The sequence below is a fragment of the Phacochoerus africanus genome, chromosome 11 (assembly GCF_016906955.1).
Source record: "Phacochoerus africanus isolate WHEZ1 chromosome 11, ROS_Pafr_v1, whole genome shotgun sequence".
In the NCBI taxonomy this organism is placed as follows: domain Eukaryota; kingdom Metazoa; phylum Chordata; class Mammalia; order Artiodactyla; family Suidae; genus Phacochoerus; species Phacochoerus africanus.
Genome location: NC_062554.1, coordinates 51,607,842 through 51,627,825, shown reverse-complemented (window position 1 = coordinate 51,627,825; position 19,984 = coordinate 51,607,842). Strand labels below are relative to the sequence as shown.

Genomic DNA, 19,984 nt, shown 5'->3' with positions numbered 1-19,984 from the left:
AGAGGTAGAACCACTTACACGACTGGCTAGCGAGCACACTTCAGACAGAAAACAGGACTAAGAAATTGAGGAGCAGAACTTCCAGAGCCTGAACCACAGAAAACCACTGGAGGACAAGCAGGGCTGCATCCATCTGACTTGGAGGGATGTTCAGGGCAGAGCCCAGACGTGGGGTGGATGCTCCTGAGCCTGGCCAGGGCCAAGGGAAGATACCCTCGGGGAGGGCCGATTGGGAAGCAAGCCCTGAAAGAGGGTGAGAATCCTCCAAACCCCAGCAGCTGAGGGAGGCAGGCTGGGTGGGGGTCCTGCTGCCTCACCAGGCCTGGCTGGCTGGATGGTGTGACCTCAGGATGGGAAACCGGAGCCCAGATACACATCCATTCCTCTCCATTTGCTTTTCCTTTTTTGGATTTTGTTTTTCTTTTAACTTCCTGGTAAAATTCCTTTTGAAAACATGCCAATCCCATTTGCCAGACTGAATGAGCAAACGGGATTTGTACACACGTAGGTCAAAGTGGCAGGAGCGGCCAGAGCCTGGGACCAGGGGTCAGTGGCCATTTCCTGAGAGCCTGAGGCAGTTGCTGAGCAAGTGAGAAGGAAATAGACCTCAGATGCCCAGTGAGTGGCGTGGACACCGGTGATGGGGACTATGACATTCATGGCCAAATTTTTAAGATATTTCTGCCAGCCTAACCAATTACATCTGAGCCTAACCTGCCCAAGAGGTGCCCATCTACATACGCTGTCTGTGAGGGGCCGGGGATCTGAAAAAGACAGCTTTCCCTTAATGGCCAGCCCCTTCCTTCCATCCATCTTTTCTTTTTTTTCTTTTCTTTCTTTCTTTTCTTTTCCTTCCTTCTTTTTCTTTTGCTTTCTTTCCTTTCTCTCCCTCCCTCCCTTCCTTTCTTTATATCTTTCTTTCTTTGTTTTTTTTTCCTTCTTTTTAGGGCATATGGAAGTTCCCGGGCTAGGGGTTGAATCTTGAATGGAGCTGCAGCTGCTGGCCTACACCACAGCCAGAGCAACACTGGATCATTTAACTCACTGAGCAAGACCAGGAATCAAACCTGAATCCTCATGGATGCTAGTTGGGTTTTTAACCCGCTGAGCCATGATAGGAACTACAGCTCTTCCTTTCTTTGAGTTTTTTAAAATCATTGCGGTGAAGGGGCGTGCTTGCTTAGAGAGGAGTGGGAGGGCACCCAGGAATGGTCTGGCTCTGCTCAGAAGGAAGAACAAGGTCCTTGCTCTTGGTTATTGGCAAAGTCCCCCTGGTTGTAACTGGGGAGACAGTGGCTTCAGCTTCTTCTAGAGGTGGGACAGGTGGCTTCTCTTAGCCCTGCCCTCGCCTACTGCTTGGTACAGTTGATTTACAATGTTGTGATCATTTCTGCTATACAACAAAGTGATTCAGTTATCTATGTACACATATCCATTCTCTCTCGCATTCTTTTCCCACATAGATTATCACAAAATATTGGGTAGAATTCTCTGTGCTGTACAGCAGGTCCCCATTGGCCAATCATTCCATATACCTCCATGTGCATGTGCCAATCCTAAACACCCAGCCCATCCCTCCCCGCCCCACCCCAACCTCCACCCCCCACCCCGTCCCCTTCAGTAACTGTAAGTTTTTCAAAACCTGTGAGTCTTGTTTCTGTTCTGCAAATAAGTTCATTTGTATCCCCCTCCTTTTTTTTTAGATTTCTCACCTACTGCTTTTGACAGAAGAAATTCAAATGATATACACACATTCACAGCCCCCTTTCTCCCCACCGACCTGCCCAGAACCAGACAAACAGGGCCCAGGATTCTGATCAGACTCTTTTTAATTGTCTTTCTTTATGAATGGGACTCAGATAGCAAGGGAAGAGCTGGCTCTCTGGCTTCTAAGTCAGTTCCTCAGGGAGCCCCACGCATCATTGCCGAGAGGGAAGAGACCACTCCCTGCTCCTCTCTGCTCACCCCCTCTTTCACCAGGGGGATAGGTTCCCGTCCAGGCTCCTGGCCCAGGGACAAGCCCTTCCCCATGGAACTTCTGGTATTTCATCAAAGGTCATCTCGGTTCCTAGAGAGAGAGAGAGGGCGAGAGGCTGGTTTGCAAGGCCTTGACCAGGGCAGACAGGCCGCAGTGGGGATCTTCCTCTTTTCTCAGCAGCCTCTCTCCTGATCCAGCTCTCCTATAGAGCTCAGGCCCCTCCGTCATGTCATTGCATCTTCACCCTTTGTCACTTGTTCTCCAGGAGTCCTCCCTTCTTACTCACTGGGTCTCCTGCATCTGACATTTCCTCCACAAGCCCCCTCTACCTCCCTGTTTTTAATCATCCCTTGGCCCACCCTCCCCAGCCCCCACCTTTCCACGTTTCTGTCCTCCTGGCCTTTGGCTCTGGCTTCGGCTCCGACTCCTACTCCGTCCAGGGCCCCGGGAGCCCCGAGAGCTGCCAGAGCCCCTGGAAGAGTTGCTGCCAGCTGTGGAACAGGTGCTGGTGCCCTGGCCCCGGGACAAGAAGCTGGGTCGGCTGTAGGGGAGCCAAGCCTCCTCTGCAGCACAAGAGAGAAGGGCAGTCGGGCCCAGGCAGGAAACAAACTTCACTGCTTGGCTCCTGTGCCACCCCAAACACCAGTCCCACCTGGAAGAAGAGCTAAAGGCAGACCATCCTGACAAGAAGCAGAGTGCCAGCCCATGGCCTTGACCTAGCACATGCTCAGAAACCCATAAGGAACTCCCATGCAGAGAGAGCCTTGGGAAAACTGGGCAGAGAGCCCAGCTCTGACTCTTTTCTCATCTGGGCTTCACTCCTGGGAAAGGATACAGTGTGGGAACTTGAGGGGATTTTGCTCAGAGGGAGCTACAGAGACAAGTATCTTTGATGAGGATCTAAGGCATGAATACAGCTGGAGGTCTGGCGTGAGCTGAATTGAAAATTACTGCGTCAGTGGCACCATCTGTATTGTACTACTAGGCTCCAGTCCCAAAGCCCAGCTTCTTTGTGTAGCAATGCCCCTCCTTACCATCCAGGTGGGGGCCCCTCTGGGCCCCCAGGGGCCCAGCCTGTACCATCCTCCTTTCTCCACTCTGCTCCCGCTCCCGTTCCAAGGAGGACATGCTGCCTGCTGCTCGAAGCCCCACAGCCCAGCTTGCCTCTTCCTCTGGTGGTGGCAAGGGTGGTGGCGGCAAGTCTGGGGAGAGACCTGTTTTCAGCAGAGTCTTCTGCTTTCTCCCAGTGCCTCTCCCTGGCACCAAGAGGCTGCCAACGAAGTGCCCAAGACTTGGGTTCACTTGCTCCCTCCTCCAGCCTGCTGAGCTCACCCTTGCCTGTCCCCCTTACTGTCACCATTTCCCAGGCTCATGGGCCCCTCACCACCCGGGCTGTGCTCCCGTCTGTAGGGAATAGCCTTGGGTTTCTTCCGGATCCGGGCATGAGGTCCGTGAAGTGGAGGAGTCATCTCCCCAGGCACCTGCAGGGCTCTCCCTGAGGAGAGGAGTAAGAAAAAAAGAGGGTCCGGAAAAAGGTTTGGGGATGAAGGGGAAACAAGCTTTGGGGGGACGAGGGGTAAATTGAGGTCTCCACAGACTCACCTGGAGCACTGCTGGCTATACCAGGGACAGGGCTGGGGATGAGGTGATGGGGCGCTGTGTGGCCAGCACCTGGGCCAGCAGGCCTCCCCTCATGGCTACCCAGAGTGGGCTGGGATACACTGAGAGGGGAACTTGGCCCAAGGGGCACCCTCCTGCAATGACATGAGGCCTCGTTTGTTCACTCAACAAACATTAAGTGCCTACTGTGTGCTAGGCACTGTGCAAGACAATTGACCTAATATTAGATGAATAAAATACATCCAACCCCTCACAAGGCTCCCAGGCTAGTGGAACACAAGGAAAGTCATCTTTGAAATGCCCCAGGAAGCATGCAGTCACTCAAATGGAGAAACAGTCTGAAGGGAGCAAGAGACCGTCAGCCTCACATTTCTCCCCAAATCACACTTCTCCCCAGTACAGCCGAGATCTCCATACCCCAGATTCATCCATTCATCCATTCATCTGCCCATATATTCATCCACTGAATAGATAGGTACAGAAGGCCTGGAACATGCAAGGTACTGTATACCTCCCTACCTGGGCATCTGGTGGAGATGGGGAATGTCAGTGGGGGGCCGGGGAGGGTCAGGAGGTGAGGGGGTGAGAGTGGCTGTGGACTGCTGTCCATAGGAAGGTGTGGGAGAGGGGGTTTCCGCTCGGGACAGAGGGACTAAGCAGCCCCCGCTGGAGCTGGGTTCTGCCACGTGGCTCCTCTCAGGCACTGGTGGGCACCACTCCTCTGGCCCTGAGCTGGAGGCAAAGAGGCAGCAGGGTAGTGATGACTGAGTAGCTTCACACATCCCTCTGGCCTTCTGTTGCCTTCCTCCCTTCTTCTCCCGACATCTCCACCTTGCCCCTGATCCTGGACCCCTAGGCTGGTCCCACATATACAGGGCATCTGCAGGCAGGGTGCATCCTTACCCGCCCTCCAGCTCCTCCTCGGGCCCCTCTAGGCAGCCCAGCTCACAGGAAGGGGGTGGGGGTGGCAGGGCTTCTGGCCAGTTGAGGGAGGGCATCTGTACAGGTTTTCCCAGAAGCTTTACTTTGCCTCCCCTGGCTCCTGAGGAGAGCAGGGTGGGGACACATCAAGAGGTAGGCAGAAAACAGGCAGAGGTGAGACATGTCAGAAGGAAGTGCTGGGCTAGGTCCCCGAGGGGCAGGGTGGAGGATACTCTTTGGGGAGACACTGCTCAGGGCCAAAATAGAAGTTAGGAACTGCAGTCATACCGCTGTCCCCCTCGCTCCATTCTGGAGGAGCATACTGGCTCCAGGTGCCTGGCTCCCCTGAGGGATGTGGGGGGAAGCCCCCGTGGAAGGTCTGCAGCTCCTCTCCCGCTGGGTCAATGGTGCTGTAGACAGGACCCTCCACAGGGGCGGCCGTGCCCCGGGCCGTCTGAGCCAGGTAAAGGGAGATCCCTGCTTCTGAGGGGGAGAAAGAAGAGGCCCAGGGGAGGAGACAGGCAGAGACAGAAAAATAGAGGACAACAGGAGAATGGAAGGCAAAGGAGATGTCCCTTCTTCCCAAGTCCCAACCCAGGAAAAAGGTTAGGCATGAGAGAGGCTCCATCAGCTCACAGCCTCCCAAGGACCCGCCAGCCTCAGGAAGGCTTGGCCTGCTTCAGTTTGCCCCAGTAGGTCCAGAGGAGAAGGTGTGGGGCCTCCAGGAATGCCCCTGAGGGAATCAGAACTCCTCACCATTGTAATATCTGTCGTCAGGGTCAGGATTGCTGGGAAAACAGCTTCCCCTGGGTTCCTGCGCTGAGGGGCTCCGAGATGGGTGGGGCCACGAGTCTGCCAGCCATGGATAAGGAGCAGGGCCAAGGCCGATTGGTGGCCTGAAGAACAGCAGGTGGACGTTGGGAGAGAGCCTGAAGAGGCCAGCGAAGTAGGGAGGCTGGGGTAATGGGAGCTGTGGGACAGTGATGGTGAGTGTGGGGGTGGGAGGAGGGAGAGCCAGCACCAGGAGGCAGTGAGGCCTAGGGGGTAAGGGAGTGGTCTCTCCAGGGAGGGGATTATCTTTGGGAGATGAGTTAAGAGAATTACCTGGAACTGGTTGCTGACAGGCCCTCTGAGTGTGGGAAGGACACTGGGGGGGTGGGGGAGACTGTGAGAAGCGCCCCTACTGGGCGTCTGAATACCCCCTCCCAGGGGTGGGGGGCAGAGATGGCTCACCTGCAGGTGTGTAGGCAAAGGAGGCTTCCGAAATGAAACCCGTGGGAGAAAGAAGGGAAATGGGGGGAAAAGTCAGAATATCCATATTCTTGTCCACTCCTTGGCCCTGGTCCCAATTCCACCACTCAGGCTGTACCCTGGACCAATACCATCAAAATTCCTAGGTGTGTGGCTCAGGCATCCATATTTTTCTAAAGCCCCCCAAGTGATTTCTGTGCAAAATGAAGATTGGGAACCACTGATCTAGGAGACCTTAGATCCCTTCAGACACGCCCTTCCCAGGGAGAAGCGGAACTCCAATCGCCTCCTTTCCATCCAGACGCCACCTCACAATTTAACGCTAGGGATCTTCGCCCTACCCCTCCCGCCAGCCCCTAGTCTCCAGGCCCCAGGAAGGGAAGGCTGGCAGCAAAGCCTTCTCAGGTCCCGCCCAGCCCCCTTCGGGCCCGCCCCTCCCCCGTCCCCCCTCCCGCCCTAGACAGCTCCAGATTCCGCCGTGGGCAGCTCGACCCCGTCCTGGGGGTTGAGCTCCTGTGCGGACCGCTCCTCCTGACTCCACTCCTACTCCCTGAGAGGTCGAGCCCCATCCCCTCCCTCTTTCTCTCCTTCCCGTCTCCCCCTCCCTGGGGGGCGGGATCTCCAGGCTCCACCCACTCCGAGGCCCTCCTTTAGGTCCCCAGAAGTCCCCGGTCCCGGCTCTCACCGGTATAGTGACTGAGCTCCTTGCGCTGCCTCCGGCGCCGGTAGAGGGCGGCGCAGAGCCCGAGTAGCAGCGCCCCGCAGGCGGCGCCGCTGCCCGCGAGGAAGGCTGGCTCCCGAAGCACCCGCGCCAGCCGCTCCGCCAGCCCCGGGCCCACCTCGAGCCCAGGCTCCAGTTCTGGCGGGGACGCTGTGGGGGTCAGATAGGTGAGGGGAGTAGAGGCACCGCTACCCTCAGGATCCCCCTTAAATCCCGGCCCCGCCCTCCCGGACTCACGCAACAGCACCGACACCGGGTCACTGGCTACGCCCACGCCCGCGCTAGTGGCAGCGGCGACCTGGGTCCGGTAGAGGAGACCGGGCAGCAGCCCCCGGAGCACCGCCGAGCGCGCCCAGCCTGCCGCGGACCGGTTGAGGTGGAAGCGGCTCTCATTGCCCAGGCACCAGATCTGGAGAGGCCGAGACCCGGGTTTAGAGGGTCAGAAACGGATTCTGGCCTCACGAGTAAACTTGGAGCTCTGCATGGTAGCAGGGGCTTAGACAGGCGTAATTCAGCCTGGAGGGAACACTCCGAAACTTCTCTCTTTCCCCCAAGTTCGTGCCCAGTCCCAAAGCCAGAGTCCCAAAGCTCTCTCTTCCTTAATCCTAGCCCCTCCGTCCCCCTCTCCCTCCCACTCCCCAGCCAGCCCACCTGGTCCCTTCTCAACCCCTGCACCTGGTATTCCTTGATGACCCCATTTTGCTGGGAGGGGAGCGGAGGTTGCCAGGACACAGTGATACTGCTGTTGCCTTCACCCCCCAAGGCCACTGCCACTCCCTGGGGGGGACCACTGGGGACTGGGCCAGGGTGGAGCATGGTGAGAAGGACACAGACAGTCATTGCAAGCTGCCCCTCATGCCCCAGCCTTTCCCCTCCAGTTCTAACATCTTGGCGAACTGAAAAGCATACCTCCTTCCCACCCCCTCCTTGCTTTCTGGGTGAGGCTTCCTCCTCCCCACTCCCTCCTCCCTCTTGTTCCTCCAACAGCTCTGGGCCCCACCCCCTTACCCTCCTCAGGAATGCTCCTGGTCACAAAGGGGCTTTCAGCCCCCAGCCCCTCCTGGCCTTGAGCTTGCACCTTGATCTGAATTTGGGTCCCTGGGGGGAGTCCTCTTAGCACAGTACTTTGCTGGCTTGGGGACTGTAGATCCAGCACTGTCCAGCTTCCCCCATCAGGACCTGCTACCCTCCAAGACACTCGGAAACCTTGCACCGGCTGGACTGGGCCATCTACCTGCAGGAGACAGGACCAAGCATATTAGAGCCAGAGGGTGGAGCCACACAAGTCCTCCAGTCCAGCCTCTCCTCCCCTCAGCCCATCTTCTCCAGCCACTCATCCTCCCACTCTCCCATAGCCATTCATGGAGGCCTCTAAGTCTCCATCATCATCTCCACCCCTAACCTCATCCCTACACTACACTCACAGTCCAGGACACCTTCAGGGTCCGGGGCCCAAGGACTATGGGCTCCTGCATCCGCACAGCCACTTCAGCCAGGCCCCGCTGGCCTCTCCATGGGTCCTCCACTGGCCTGGATGGGTTGCTGTCTATTGATCAAAAAGCCCACTCAGCAGGCGCCACCAGGGACAGGGAGGCAGGACTGAAAGTGAGCATATGTCCCACCTCTGTCCTGCCCCACAGACCACTTAGTACTCCAGAGCACAACCCAAGGTCAGGAGCAGACTGGCCAGGAGAAGAGCTTCCAGAGGTGAGCCAGGGTGTCCAGCTAACAGGAGTATTCTTTCTGTATAACTACATATGCACCATTTAAAGGGCTTTCCCCCCATCTCTTATATGGTGGTCCTTCAAGGTTCCTTCTAGTCCTTATAATCTGTATTATCTCTGGGTAAAAGGCTCAGAAGTGAGGAGCTATCAAGATGACTGAATCGATCTCCCTCTCTTTCTCTCTCTTGTTTCCTCAATGAGAGGGAAGCATAGCCTCCTGTTTCAGGCCAGGCCACCACGGCAGACCCAGAACCAGACAGGTGCCATGGTTTGGGGGGAAGGGGCAACCTGCAGTGTTGCACACCCACAAGCCAGGGACCCTGACCTTACTCACCTAGGGTGCGGACGGGCTCAGAGACGGGGCTGGGCTCGCTGAGGCCCCAAGCTCCCACAGCCCGCACCAGGAACAGGTAGATGGTATTGGGCTGCAGACCGCTGACGGTGTGGGTCTCCAGCTGCACGCCATCTGCCACTGTCCGCCAGGTGTTGCCAGCAGCTTGGCTACCGCAAGAATGGGGTGACAGCTGTCTGAGCCATTACATCCATTCTCTGTCATTCCCTATGACCTCCTCACCCTTGGAGATGGAACAAGAAGACCTCTCCCACAATAGCAACGACTATTTAAGAACATAGGAGCCCTCTCTTGTAACTTTCCAGGTTTACATGCGAAACTTTCTCTATACCTGAAGGCCTCTATCACATAAGAGGTGACTGCGGCCCCAGCTTGTGGGTTGGGCTTCCAGGCCAGAGTGATGCTGTTCTTGGAGATCTCTGTGACCACCGGCTGAGAGGGAGGCCCCGGAGGGCTACTGGGTTCTGTAGGGGGGTCTGGTGATCCTCCCCAGTCTTCTGCAGTGAGGAGATAATCTTTAAGTAGAAGGATGGGAAAAAGATGGCCCCAGTGTAGCCTGCCTCCTTCCCAGAGGAGCCATGGAGCTGTGACAGTGGTGAGGGAGAAGAGGGGATGTAGGGGCTAACCCCTGCTCCTGTCTGCCTCACAAGAGCAACACTTCTGTCCTCCTCCTCCCTGCCACCATGATCATGGCATTTGGAAGCTAAAATCAGTCCTGGGTTTGAGGAGGTACTGACTACCTTTGAAGCAGGTTTGGAAAAGGCTGCTGGCCAAACAAGGGAACAAAGGAAGAACTCACCCTGCCTCCTAAGCCAGCCACTCCAGGTGGCCTCTCCCGTGGGACTCTTGGCCACACAGCTGTAGAATCCCATGTGCGTTTCCTGTAGGAGAGGGTAGCAGACTGGCAGACCGGGAGTGGAGCAAGGGAGGACGAGGGGTGGTCATGGGTACACAGGAGGATGGAGAGGGTGCTGTCATTCTAGGTGGCCTGAGAGCAGAAGGGCAGAGATGGAGTTCAAGTCACAGCAGGTACTAGAGCTGGACATGTGGACCACGTGGCCATTCTCAGTTATTGGGCCCCAGGTGCAAGACTCACCTGAACATTGGTGATGTACAGGGTACCATTGGCCATTAGGTTGAGCTGGACATCATCCCCCTGCAGCCACTGCCCATCCTTCTGCCATTGGACACTAGGTTGAGGGTTTCCAGTCACTCTGCATGGCAGCCACACAGAGGAGCCAAGTGCCAGTGTCTGATTGGCTGGTCCCTGGAGGATGATGGGAGGCAGCCCATCCAGGGAGGCTGAGAGAGGAAGAAATTGGGCATCTCAGGGGAGGATCCTGGGTTCAGGCAACCAGCCCCTTGTCCTCTCCTTCACATCCCCTCACCCAGATATCAGAGGGGCTTCCATAACCATCTGTTGACTCTGCCTGGGACCAGCCATCTGTTAGTGGCTTCTGTGCCTGATTTCCAAATTTCAAGGACATGTCTCAGGAACACATCTCTCCCAACGCAGACGTAATAACATAGACTCCAAGAAAAACAGCTCTCTTTAAACCATTATTTCCTTCCAGGCCTGGAAGGCCATTTCCTTCCAGAGCCTTCCAGACCTATTCCCCAGGCACGTACCTCCTTTTACCTCCAGCAGAGCCTTGGCCAGGATGCTGCCGGCCACACTGACAGCCTGGCACACATAGTAGCCAGCATCCCCACTCTGCACTTCAGTGATATTGAGCTGGCCTCTGGGAGAGACTGAGAAGCGCCCCGTGGGCTGAAGTGACTGACTGGGGAATAGCAGGGCCTGGGGACAGAGCAAGGAATGGAAGTGGGAATGAAAAAATGGGCTGGCATCTGGCAGGGAGAACTCCCATTCTCATCAACCCCAGAATCCAGAGATTCCCAGGGTTCTAGTTCATACTCGGTCTCCAGCTAGTTCTGTGACCTTGGGAAAACTAGTTAAACCTATTCACAAGAATAAGGGGATTTTATTAGATGATTTTAAGGTACACAACCCAGCTCTACTAGTTGGAAAACTGTGAACAAGCTATTTAACGTTCCTGAGCCCCAATTTCCCCAAACTTGACTTTTTTTTTTTTTGTCTTTTTGCTTTTCTAGGGCCGCTCCCGAGGCATATGGAGGTTCCCAGGCTAGGGGACACCAGAGCCACAGCAACGCGGGATCCGAGCCACGTCTGCAACCTACACCACAACTCATGGCAATGCTGTGTCCTTAACCCACTGAGCAAGGCCAGGGATCGAACCTGCAACCTCATGGTTCCTAGTCGGATTCATTAACCACTGAGCCACGACGGGAACTCCAACCCAAACTTGACTGTTAGAGTATAGTTTTTGAGAATTAAGTCAAGTAATTAGCTGAAACTCTTTCAGTACATTGAATGATAAATGTTAAGTACCACCCCCTTTAATGTTTTACATCAGATACAGGGAACCTAGGGAAGCAGGTTTGGGTTTCAGGATAATAGTTCCAGGATAAATGGCAACATGCTGAGCCCCTGACTGAAACTTACTCTCACACTCCACTACCATCAGCATTTCATTCATTTAATAATCTAATTAAAATGCAGCAGTCACCAGTGCTAGAAAAGATGCTGGAAAATTGTGCCTATGGATTTGGAATGATGTAGTGGGTGGTGAGTTGCTTGGTTTCCCAGAGAGATGGGGTTAATCAGACTTTCCCACCCTTCCCTTCCAGGGCATTACTTATGTTGTAACTTCAGTTCTTGGTTATTCCAGTAGTATATTCTGTGCTAAGGTTGAAGGGGTGACTGTGAGCTCCCTCGGGTGGAAGTCCTTTGTAAGTAGAAGAGCAAGTGATTATTCTACCCTGAAGAGCTCTGGTATAGTACCGGCTTTCCAGAGCAGAATGTTTTGTGGGTGGTAGTGGTTTTTTGTTTTTTTCATTTTTTAAAGGCTGAACCTACAGCATATAGAAGTTCCCAGGCTAGGGGTCTGATTGGAGCTATAGCTGCCGGCCTGCTCCACAGTCACAGCAACACCAGATCCAAGTGGAGTCTGCGAACTATACCTCAGCTCGCAGCAATGCTGGATCGTTAAACCACTGAGAGGGACCAGAGATCAAACCTGTGTCCTCATGTATACTAGTCAGGCTCATTACTGCTGAGCCACAGTGGGAACTCCCACAGCAGAATGTTGAAGCCCAGGTCCCAGGTGTCTGAAGAAGGGATCTAATTGGATCTGCTACATCCTCAGGACAGCCTTGCCCAACACAGAGAGATTCTCCAGGTCATTACCATAGGAGACTGTTCCCTGCCTCCTAAACATATTATTACCATATGTTCCAGACCTTTTATATTTATTATCCTGTTTAATTTTTCCAAATAACCTGCCAGGGTTTCTGGGAGGACCAAAGGTAAGACAGAGTTCCAGAGCGAGGTCTGCAGAATGTGGGGAGAGGGAGGCTAAGACCCAGAGGAGAAGCAGGTGGGAAGGCCCTGGAGCTGGCCACCTACCTGGCTTCCCTCCTTCTGCCAGAAGATAGCAGGTGGGGGGTTTCCTTTGGTCTCACACTGGAAAGCCACACTCTCTCCAGGAGCCACCATCTGGTCCTGGGGCTGGGTCACCAGCTGGGGCGGGACTGGGAAGGGGAGGGGAGATAAAGGAACAGAGAGTCAGAAGTACTAAGCAGCGAGGGGGAGGGAACCGTAGAGAGAAGCTCAAGCTTGGCTTTCTCCTCCTTCATTTCTTTCCAGAAGTCTTGGGTGACCCACCCATCTCTCCCACTCCATCCTTTTGCTTCACTCTCCACTTCAGCACATCCTCCAGCTTCCCTATCTCATCCGTGCTGCAGGTGGTCCCATGTCCCTGGTGACCCACCCGTATCTTCCACTCCATCCTTTTTCTGCATTCTCCACTTCGCCCCAAACTCCATCTTCCCTTATCTCACTGTGGGGCCCTCACCGTGAACACTGAGGGAGCTGGAAGCTTCCGCACGGCCCACGCTGTTCTCCGCCACACAGGTGTACGTCCCCTCATCTTCAGCACTTACACGGCTGATCCAAAGGCTGTGGTCGCTCCGGATCTCATACCTGCTCCACTCCCCACCCCCAGGCTGGGTTGGCCACAGCTACAGACCCCTTCTTGCTCCCCCAGGACAAACAACAGGATCAGGGTACATAAAAGACCTTGGCAGAGACAGATACTGGTACCCGTGGACCCATGAATGGAGGTGGGGACTGCTGAGGGCGGGGGCCACTGGCTGTGGGGAACAGAGTTCTCTGTGTCAAGTGAGAGATGCCACCCCCCCAGTTTTCTAGGGGTTGGTATGTTCTTAAGTTGGTTGGGTGTCCTTATAGGCAGTAGGAGGGGGCTTCTCACCTGCCTGTGGGTAGTTCCCCATCCTCCTTGCGCCAGCTTAGTCGAGGTGGGGGATCTCCCTTCACCTCACATGGGAAATCCACAGGGGCATCAGCCAAGACCACCTGATTCACTGGTCTACGCAGGAACGAGGGACGCTCTGTGGAGAGGGAGTGAGTGGATAGTCAGGGGGCCTGCACACCTACTGACTCCCCAGGCTACCAGAAATCCAAAACTCCGTGTGCCTACCCAGGACCACAAGTTTGGCTGCTCCACTCTCCCGTTCTCCTGCCATATTGGAGGCCACACACACGTACATCCCTGCATCGCTCTTGAGCGTGAGTGACATCATCAGCTTCCCTCCACGGATCTGCAGGAAACTTTGCTCCTTTATAGCCATCAAAGCATATCTGTTTATTGGATCCTCATACCCAGCCAATGAAGAAGACCCACTTATGAGATCAGAAATCCTTGAGGGATTTGCCCAAGGTGGGGGCTCAGGTGCATTTCTTCTCCCACAGCCCAAACCACCTCCACCCTGTTCCCACAGCATCATGTTCCCCACCTTCCTGCACCAACTCCATCCTACTCCTGCTGACTTATCCCCATTCACTAGTCGACTCTCAGCCTCTGGTCAGCTAATGCTCCAGTTTTAAGTCTCCTGTCTTATCACTTCCAGGACATTTTCCCTTGCCCTTCTAAGACCTTTAGATTCAGGTCTTCCTCCTTGAGGCGTGTCCCAGACCCATAGCCTAGGTCCCTGGCCTTGACCCTGGCTCCCAGGCCTATCCCCAGCCATGGCCCCACCCCTCACCGTGATTCTTCCCTCCTCCTCTTTGAGTCTAGCACCGTCCTTCTTCCAGGACACCGAAGGTTCCGGGTGGCCGCGGGGGGGTACGCATTCCATTACTGCTGGCTCCCCCACTGCCACCACCAGGTTCCCTGGAGACTGCCGGAAGTCGTCACGGAGGACTGGAGAAAGAGAGAAAAAGAGAGGGAGAAAGAAGAGGAATACAGAGTGTGGGTCGATATAACTGGGTGAGGACACAGGAGCATGTCTTGGGGAGAAGTGGACTATCGCAGACCGGAACTCCTCTCCAGCTGCAGCAATACCAGGCCCACGTTCTCCTCTGGCCAGCGCGTGGGCATTAGAGACCAAAGATCTTGGTCCCAAAGGAAGCTGCTGAAAAGGTTGAGATTGGAACTGGCTCTGGAGAGGAATACCCGGTGCCCTCCCGCCTCCCTCAGGCCCGGCAAGCAACCAGGAGACTCCTACCTGCCACTTCTAGAGAGGCGTTTCTACTAGCCGCTGCCCCCAAGTAGTTGCGCGCCACGCATGTGTAGACACCCTCGTCCGGCCGCGCGCGGCGCCCGTGCACGATGCGCGGGAAGAAGAGGGCGCCGCTGGGCAGCAACAGGCGGTGCGCGCGCGGGTCCTCGCGCGCAGTGGCTACGCGCGCCCCGTTCTTGTACCACTCGATGTTGGGCCGCGGCCGGCCCTCGGCGCGGCAGGGCAGCGTGGCCGGCTCTCCTCGCGAGACCAGCAGATCTGGCGGCTGCTCCACGATGCGCGGCATCGCGTCCTCCGGCCCGACCCTTGACCCTAAAGGTAAGCGGGAGGCGCAGAGCACTCAGTCCCGGAAATTGGGGAAGATATCGAAGTTCCAGAGAGAAAAAGAACCTCGCCTGCCCACCCTCTCTCTGTGTAAGGTCGTGTATCTCCTAGGCAGAGCCCCGGACGTTCTCAGGCTGGAAAGGAGATGCCTAGGGACAGGCAGATCAGTTGAGGAACTGGGACACAAACTCCTGGGCCTGCTAAAGACATAGCCTCCTCTCCTGCCAAGTTGGAGCGCAGAGTGACTGGGTCACGGCTTGGCAAGTAGTTGGCGCCTCTAGACGACTGGTTTTCCGTTTCTCTACGCGCTGGTTCACATTCACAGATAGTCCTTGATCTGTGAACAGTCGTAAGTGGTGCACCAGAGCCACACCTGGGTCTATGCCTCTGCAAGGCCTCTGCCCGGGACCAGCAAAATGAAGACTGTGCCCCAGCCTGGGGCGGGGGTGGGGGTGGGTGGGGGTGGGGTGGGGGTGGAATTCCCTTAGGACAGAGAAGTGAATGGTCTGGGACATGGGACTAAAAGGGGTTCTTAACCTGGAGTCCATGAATGGGCACAGTGCCCTTCTTACTGACACCCCAGATACTCAGGTTTCAGGGTTCTGTGAAGTAACAGGACTTGAACGCAAATGGGGGTGGAAAAGTGAGTAATCTTACTTTTCTGGGTGGACATAATTTTCAACATTATTTACAGGTTGATGTAGCCAAGAAAAGTTAAGAATCATTGAGAGGGGAATTCCTCTCCTTTCCTTGGTCACGCAGACCCGTTCACCAGCCATGTCTACTCCTGCCCATCACTTGGCCTACAGACTTCTGCTTGCTTCATCTGGAGTCAGTTTGGGATCCAAGATACTGGAGCTGTTTGTGCCTGCTCAGACCCACCGGCTTCCTCAAAAGTGGATTTGTAACCCGCAATGACCAGTAGGTGTCGCTGTCGCCTCGTGTAACCTGGTGTCCTTAAACAACCAGGGACCATCCCGCGCTACCTCCCTTCCCCCGCCCCTCCCACCCTGTTCCAAAATGCTTTGGGACCTCTTGCTTCCAGCCTCTGTGGGGAATTGCGTTTCATCTCCCAGCCCCGAGTGTTAGACGTTCTAATGGAGCCAAAGCTGCACTGTTTGCCCAGTGCTGGTGCTGTTCTGGGGAGAGCTTATTTAATTGGTTGGGGAAATGAAGATAGGCCTTCCCACTTAGGGAAGGAAGGAATTTTTCTCTATTTCCTCCCTTCCAGATGGAAATCTCTGCCTCTCACGCATCTCTTCTCCTCCATCCCATCCCAGTCTTTGTTTAGGCAGATCAGACCCCACTTGAGCAACCCTGAGGTGGTTAAGAGCTCAAGGGAGGTGGTGGAACCACCCAGGCTGCAATCTCAGACACTGACACTTCCTTAGCTGTAAGAATTAGGGCAAATTATTGAATTTCTCTGAGTTGAAGTTTCTTTGTAATGTGGGGGCAGTGATAGAGGTGTCATAAGAGGGTAATATATGTAACGCTCTTGAGAGAAGGCTCCATGAATTTGGCTATTCTACCATTAGTTAAGAGCTCTTCCTCCTCAGCCCACCTTACTTTATCGTGGCCTCTACAGTCACCACCTGAATCAGATTCTTCCAGGCCCCAATATTCCCCCTCCCTCCTCCACATAACCTTTGGGTATAATGGAAATCGGTTTGTTATTGCCAGACTTTACTTTGCTTTTGTGACCACAGGGATACTATTATCCTGAGTTTGTTTCCTCGGTGGCAAAATGTGACCATCAAGGCCTTCCGTACACATCTCTTTAAGTTTTCGAGTTTAAGTGAGACAGTGTATGGTGAAAACACTCTGTAATAACGCTGAGGGAGCAGAGGCATGTCTGAGGTGCCTGTGCTTAACTGCCAGTGAATCTAGGAGGGTCAGGAGATTGGAAAATCCCAACTCATCACGAGAATCCTTATCTTCTTCCTCCTTGCTCTCTCCATACATGCCACATCCTTCTCGACGGCTCTTCCCCACTAATTCCTGTAGACACAGCTGTAGGCTCTCTTTCCCTGGAATTTCTTCCCTGTCATCCCGGGTCTCAGGAGATGCTTCGACAGCAGCTAATGAATAGCTAATGGCCATGCTAATAGGGCTCTGGGGCGCCTCCCCCAGCACCTGGAGTACCTCACTCACAAACACACACACATAGCCCTGGTCTCCTTTTTTGCCACCAAGGAGTCTCCAGCACTAGGCTGATAGATCCGAGTGGGTGAAGACGGAGGGAGGGAGGCTGTGGCCCCCCAACGGGGAATCAAAGGCAAAAGCCTTTGGGGAAAGGAGGTCCCAACACGGCCGGCAGGGGGCGCACTCGTGCCTCTCCCCAGGCTTGAGACAACAGCTCTCGCCGCCTTCCCGCTGCGTTAGGGGAAAGCGCGCTGTCTCAGTCATTTATTAATCACCGTAATTAGCGGTAATGACCTCGCCGCCCGCGCTGTCCGCCAGCCTCAGCTCTGAGGGGCAAACTTATAAGTTTCTCTGAATTGGTCGCTGTTCCTGTCGCCCTCTGTAGCAAACACATTTAATATTTTGGCTTCATCACCCTTGTCCTGAGAGAGTTCTTGGAAAACTTAGGATCCTGAAGGAAAACCTGTTACCTGGTTGGGTCACTGAGTAGCCCAGCTTGGCCCAGGCCCTCTGGCGACGGCGGCCCCTTATCTACCCTCCCAGCAAGTCCGGGCCTCCTCTCTTACTCGGTTTCTTCTCACCCAGGGTGGCCGTGGGCGTTGGTTGGGGAGGTGAGGGGTGTTGGACTCAGCAACCATCTCCTCCCAAGCCGTCGACCTCCCACAGGATATCCCCACTCAGGTGCTCTAATCCGCGAACTTTCCATTGGTCCCCACCGTCCGGGAGGCACTGGGGCGGGGGTGGAGGTGGGGGACGCTTGGTCCCGGACTTTGGGGTAGGAGCGCTTTGGACTACTCGTCCACGCCGTCCTCCAACCTTACCCCTATCCCTGGATCCCGTGGGGCAGGGTCTTACCATTGACGGAAGGATCGCCCGGGGGCAGCAGGCTTTGGTTGAGCGCCGTCGCCGAGGAGTTGAAGCCGAAGAACAGGTCGCTGGAGTTGGAGATGTCCCCAGCCAGGGAGTCCGCGAACAGGTTCATCTGCAGCAGCGTTTTGAGCAGGTAGCGCAGCATGGCGCGACCCGACTGATAGCGGGGCGGGGGGCTCGGAACCCAGCCCCTGGGTCTGAGACCCGCGGGCCGGGAGCCGTAAGCCCCTCCACAGCCTCTGCGCGCTGCCCCAGCCACGGTGCCGCTCTCCTCCCGGCGCGCCTGGGTACCGCGCGTGCCTCCGCGTGCCCTCCTCCTTCCCTCGTCCTTCTCTCTCCACCCCCCCAGTGCCGGGGTCCCCCGGGAGCTGGGCAGGCGGAAAGCAGGTGCCACGCCGATCACCGCGTAATTAAGGGATTAATCCGCCTCCCTCCACCCTCCCACCCCGACCCGGAAGGCTACTAGGAGGGCCAGAGACTAAAGTCGTCTAGCGAGCGAGTTGGAGTCCCCGCCCCGTGCCCCGAGTCGCGCGTCGCTTGTGGACACCGCAGGAGAGTTTCCCTCCTTTCCCAAAGCACCCAAGATAGAGATGAGGCTTTGTTGGACTTTGCCTTTCTGCCGGACTTCAAGCGAGGAATCCCTCCTTCCTTTTCCTGGCCCTTAGGAAACTGAGGCAAAGCGCCAGATTGCTCCTCTCCAAGTCCAGGCTTCCAACTTGCTCCCAGGTCCACGGGCTCAGTGGCGGGAATGCAAGCTGCTGCAGCTGTTTGGCGCGGAAATTGGGGGTGGGGGAGAATAATTAACCGGCGCGTCCAACACTTGCACCGCAGTGGCCTGGTTTCCACCGACAGACGGGGGAATGAGATGGCGCGTCTTTACCTAGGGCCCCAGATGCCCTAATGTAGTAATTCTTGCGGGGTACTCCACAGGGATAAAACTGGAGGGGGACCCAGGCATCTTGCATCTATTTGCATGCTTTTGCATTACTCTGCTCTGACATATTTTACTGAATTGTTTCACCTTTTGGAGGAGACTGAAAGGGAACCAGAGAATCTGGGACTAAGACAAAGAGAATAATAGTGTTTCTGAAAAGGCAAGAAAAGAGGTGGGGTTGATGCGAAACTCCTGCAAGTCTGTTCAAACTTGGTAACCATAGTCCTTTGGATGGAGGGACATCTCTCTCTCTCTCTCTCTCTCTCTCTCACACACACACACACACACACATACACACAATCTCTCCCTCTCTCTCTCTCTCTCACTCACTTACTCACACACTCCTACCCAGTCCCAGCCTGCTTCTGAGTTCTTTATACCTGAAGATCTCCCCATCCAACACACACACACAAACACATACTTTCCTGGGCTGGGTATCGTGTTGGGGCGTCAGGGGTAAGAGAGACTCAGGCCTTCATATCTGAGGTAGGGCCCTGCTGATGGGTGAGTGTTGGGATTCTTGTTTGGCCAGAGGGCTCAGTGTGATAAGACCTGCCTCAGAGATGGCTACTTCTGAACTGGAAGGAGGCAAGTGAACAGTCAAGATATAGAGGAGTGGAAGCTACAGAGACACAGACCCCAAAGTAAGCTAAGTCAAGAGTTGAATATTTTAGGCAGGCAGCGTTCAAGTGAACTAGGAAATTTAATCAAGCTGGGGGCTTGCTCCAAATCTCCTGGCTCAATCCTCAGGGCAGCCCTTGAAGGCCTCAAATTAATGAGTTTAGATGTCTTCCTAGCCCCTTACCTCAGCTCTGTGTGTGACTTCCCAAAGCTAGAGCATAAAGTATGGGGGAGCTGGGGCACCAGGACCACTCCAAAAGAGGCTGTGCCCTGGAGCTGTTCTTTCAGCACCTCCTCTGTCCTTGCTGGGTGAGGGCTATGGGGCCCTGGAGACAACTTGAATTGGGGCGACCTTGAGTTGGGGGAGGTGGATACTAAGAGACAGGATTTGATGTCTGACCCTTGCTCCAGGGCAAGGTTGCCTTCAGACGGTGGTAAGAGATTTCCCCACCAGAAATCAATCTTTTCAAGAATGGCAAACTCAGAAGTGAGTCCAAATTCTGTTATTTGCCAATGAAACGTCATACCCTGGACCTGTTTGCTGGTCTGTTAAGGAGAAATTGGACTCCTTGTTCTGCTCTGACACTTCAGATTCCCAATTCAGGAGTCCTCTGTTCCTGCTCCTGCTGACCTACCCAGGTCACCTAGGTTCCATCACACCAGAGGCAGAAATTCAGTGTCCTGGCACCAGTCCTGCTCTGGGGCGGGGAGGGCTGCAGCAGACAGGAAACCGCATCCCACCATGTGGCTCCTGCCCCATCCTAATCCCCTGATTTGCTCCCAGTCGGCCTCTCAGCAAACACAGGGCCTGCCAGCGTCTAGGGGCTTGTCACCCTGTTAGCGGATTTGTTCCTGGAGACAGCGCAGTTAATTGGCCCTTTATGTGGGGATCAGGGCTATT

The 19,984-nt window shown here is 55.2% G+C and overlaps 1 protein-coding gene across 1 annotated transcript; it reads right to left on the bottom strand.

The window, feature by feature from the left end:
* Positions 1–1,811: 1,811 nt before the first annotated feature.
* Positions 1,812–17,867, bottom strand: ROBO3 (roundabout guidance receptor 3). Its single transcript, XM_047752182.1, has 28 exons — positions 17,514–17,867; positions 14,178–14,504; positions 13,716–13,873; positions 13,151–13,271; positions 12,923–13,061; positions 12,506–12,633; positions 12,058–12,182; positions 10,197–10,368; positions 9,664–9,869; positions 9,367–9,448; positions 8,899–9,064; positions 8,550–8,716; positions 7,916–8,037; positions 7,500–7,725; positions 7,167–7,288; positions 6,729–6,900; positions 6,456–6,641; positions 5,753–5,776; positions 5,624–5,666; positions 5,276–5,415; positions 4,808–5,002; positions 4,502–4,640; positions 4,118–4,330; positions 3,581–3,732; positions 3,363–3,473; positions 3,013–3,180; positions 2,354–2,541; positions 1,812–2,068 (listed from the first exon to the last, which is right to left on the bottom strand). The coding sequence occupies exons 1-28, from the start codon at positions 17,671–17,673 to the stop codon at positions 2,057–2,059; spliced, it is 4,164 nt and encodes a 1,387-aa protein (XP_047608138.1). The 5' UTR covers positions 17,674–17,867; the 3' UTR covers positions 1,812–2,056.
* Between the last annotated feature and the right edge of the window lie 2,117 nt (positions 17,868–19,984).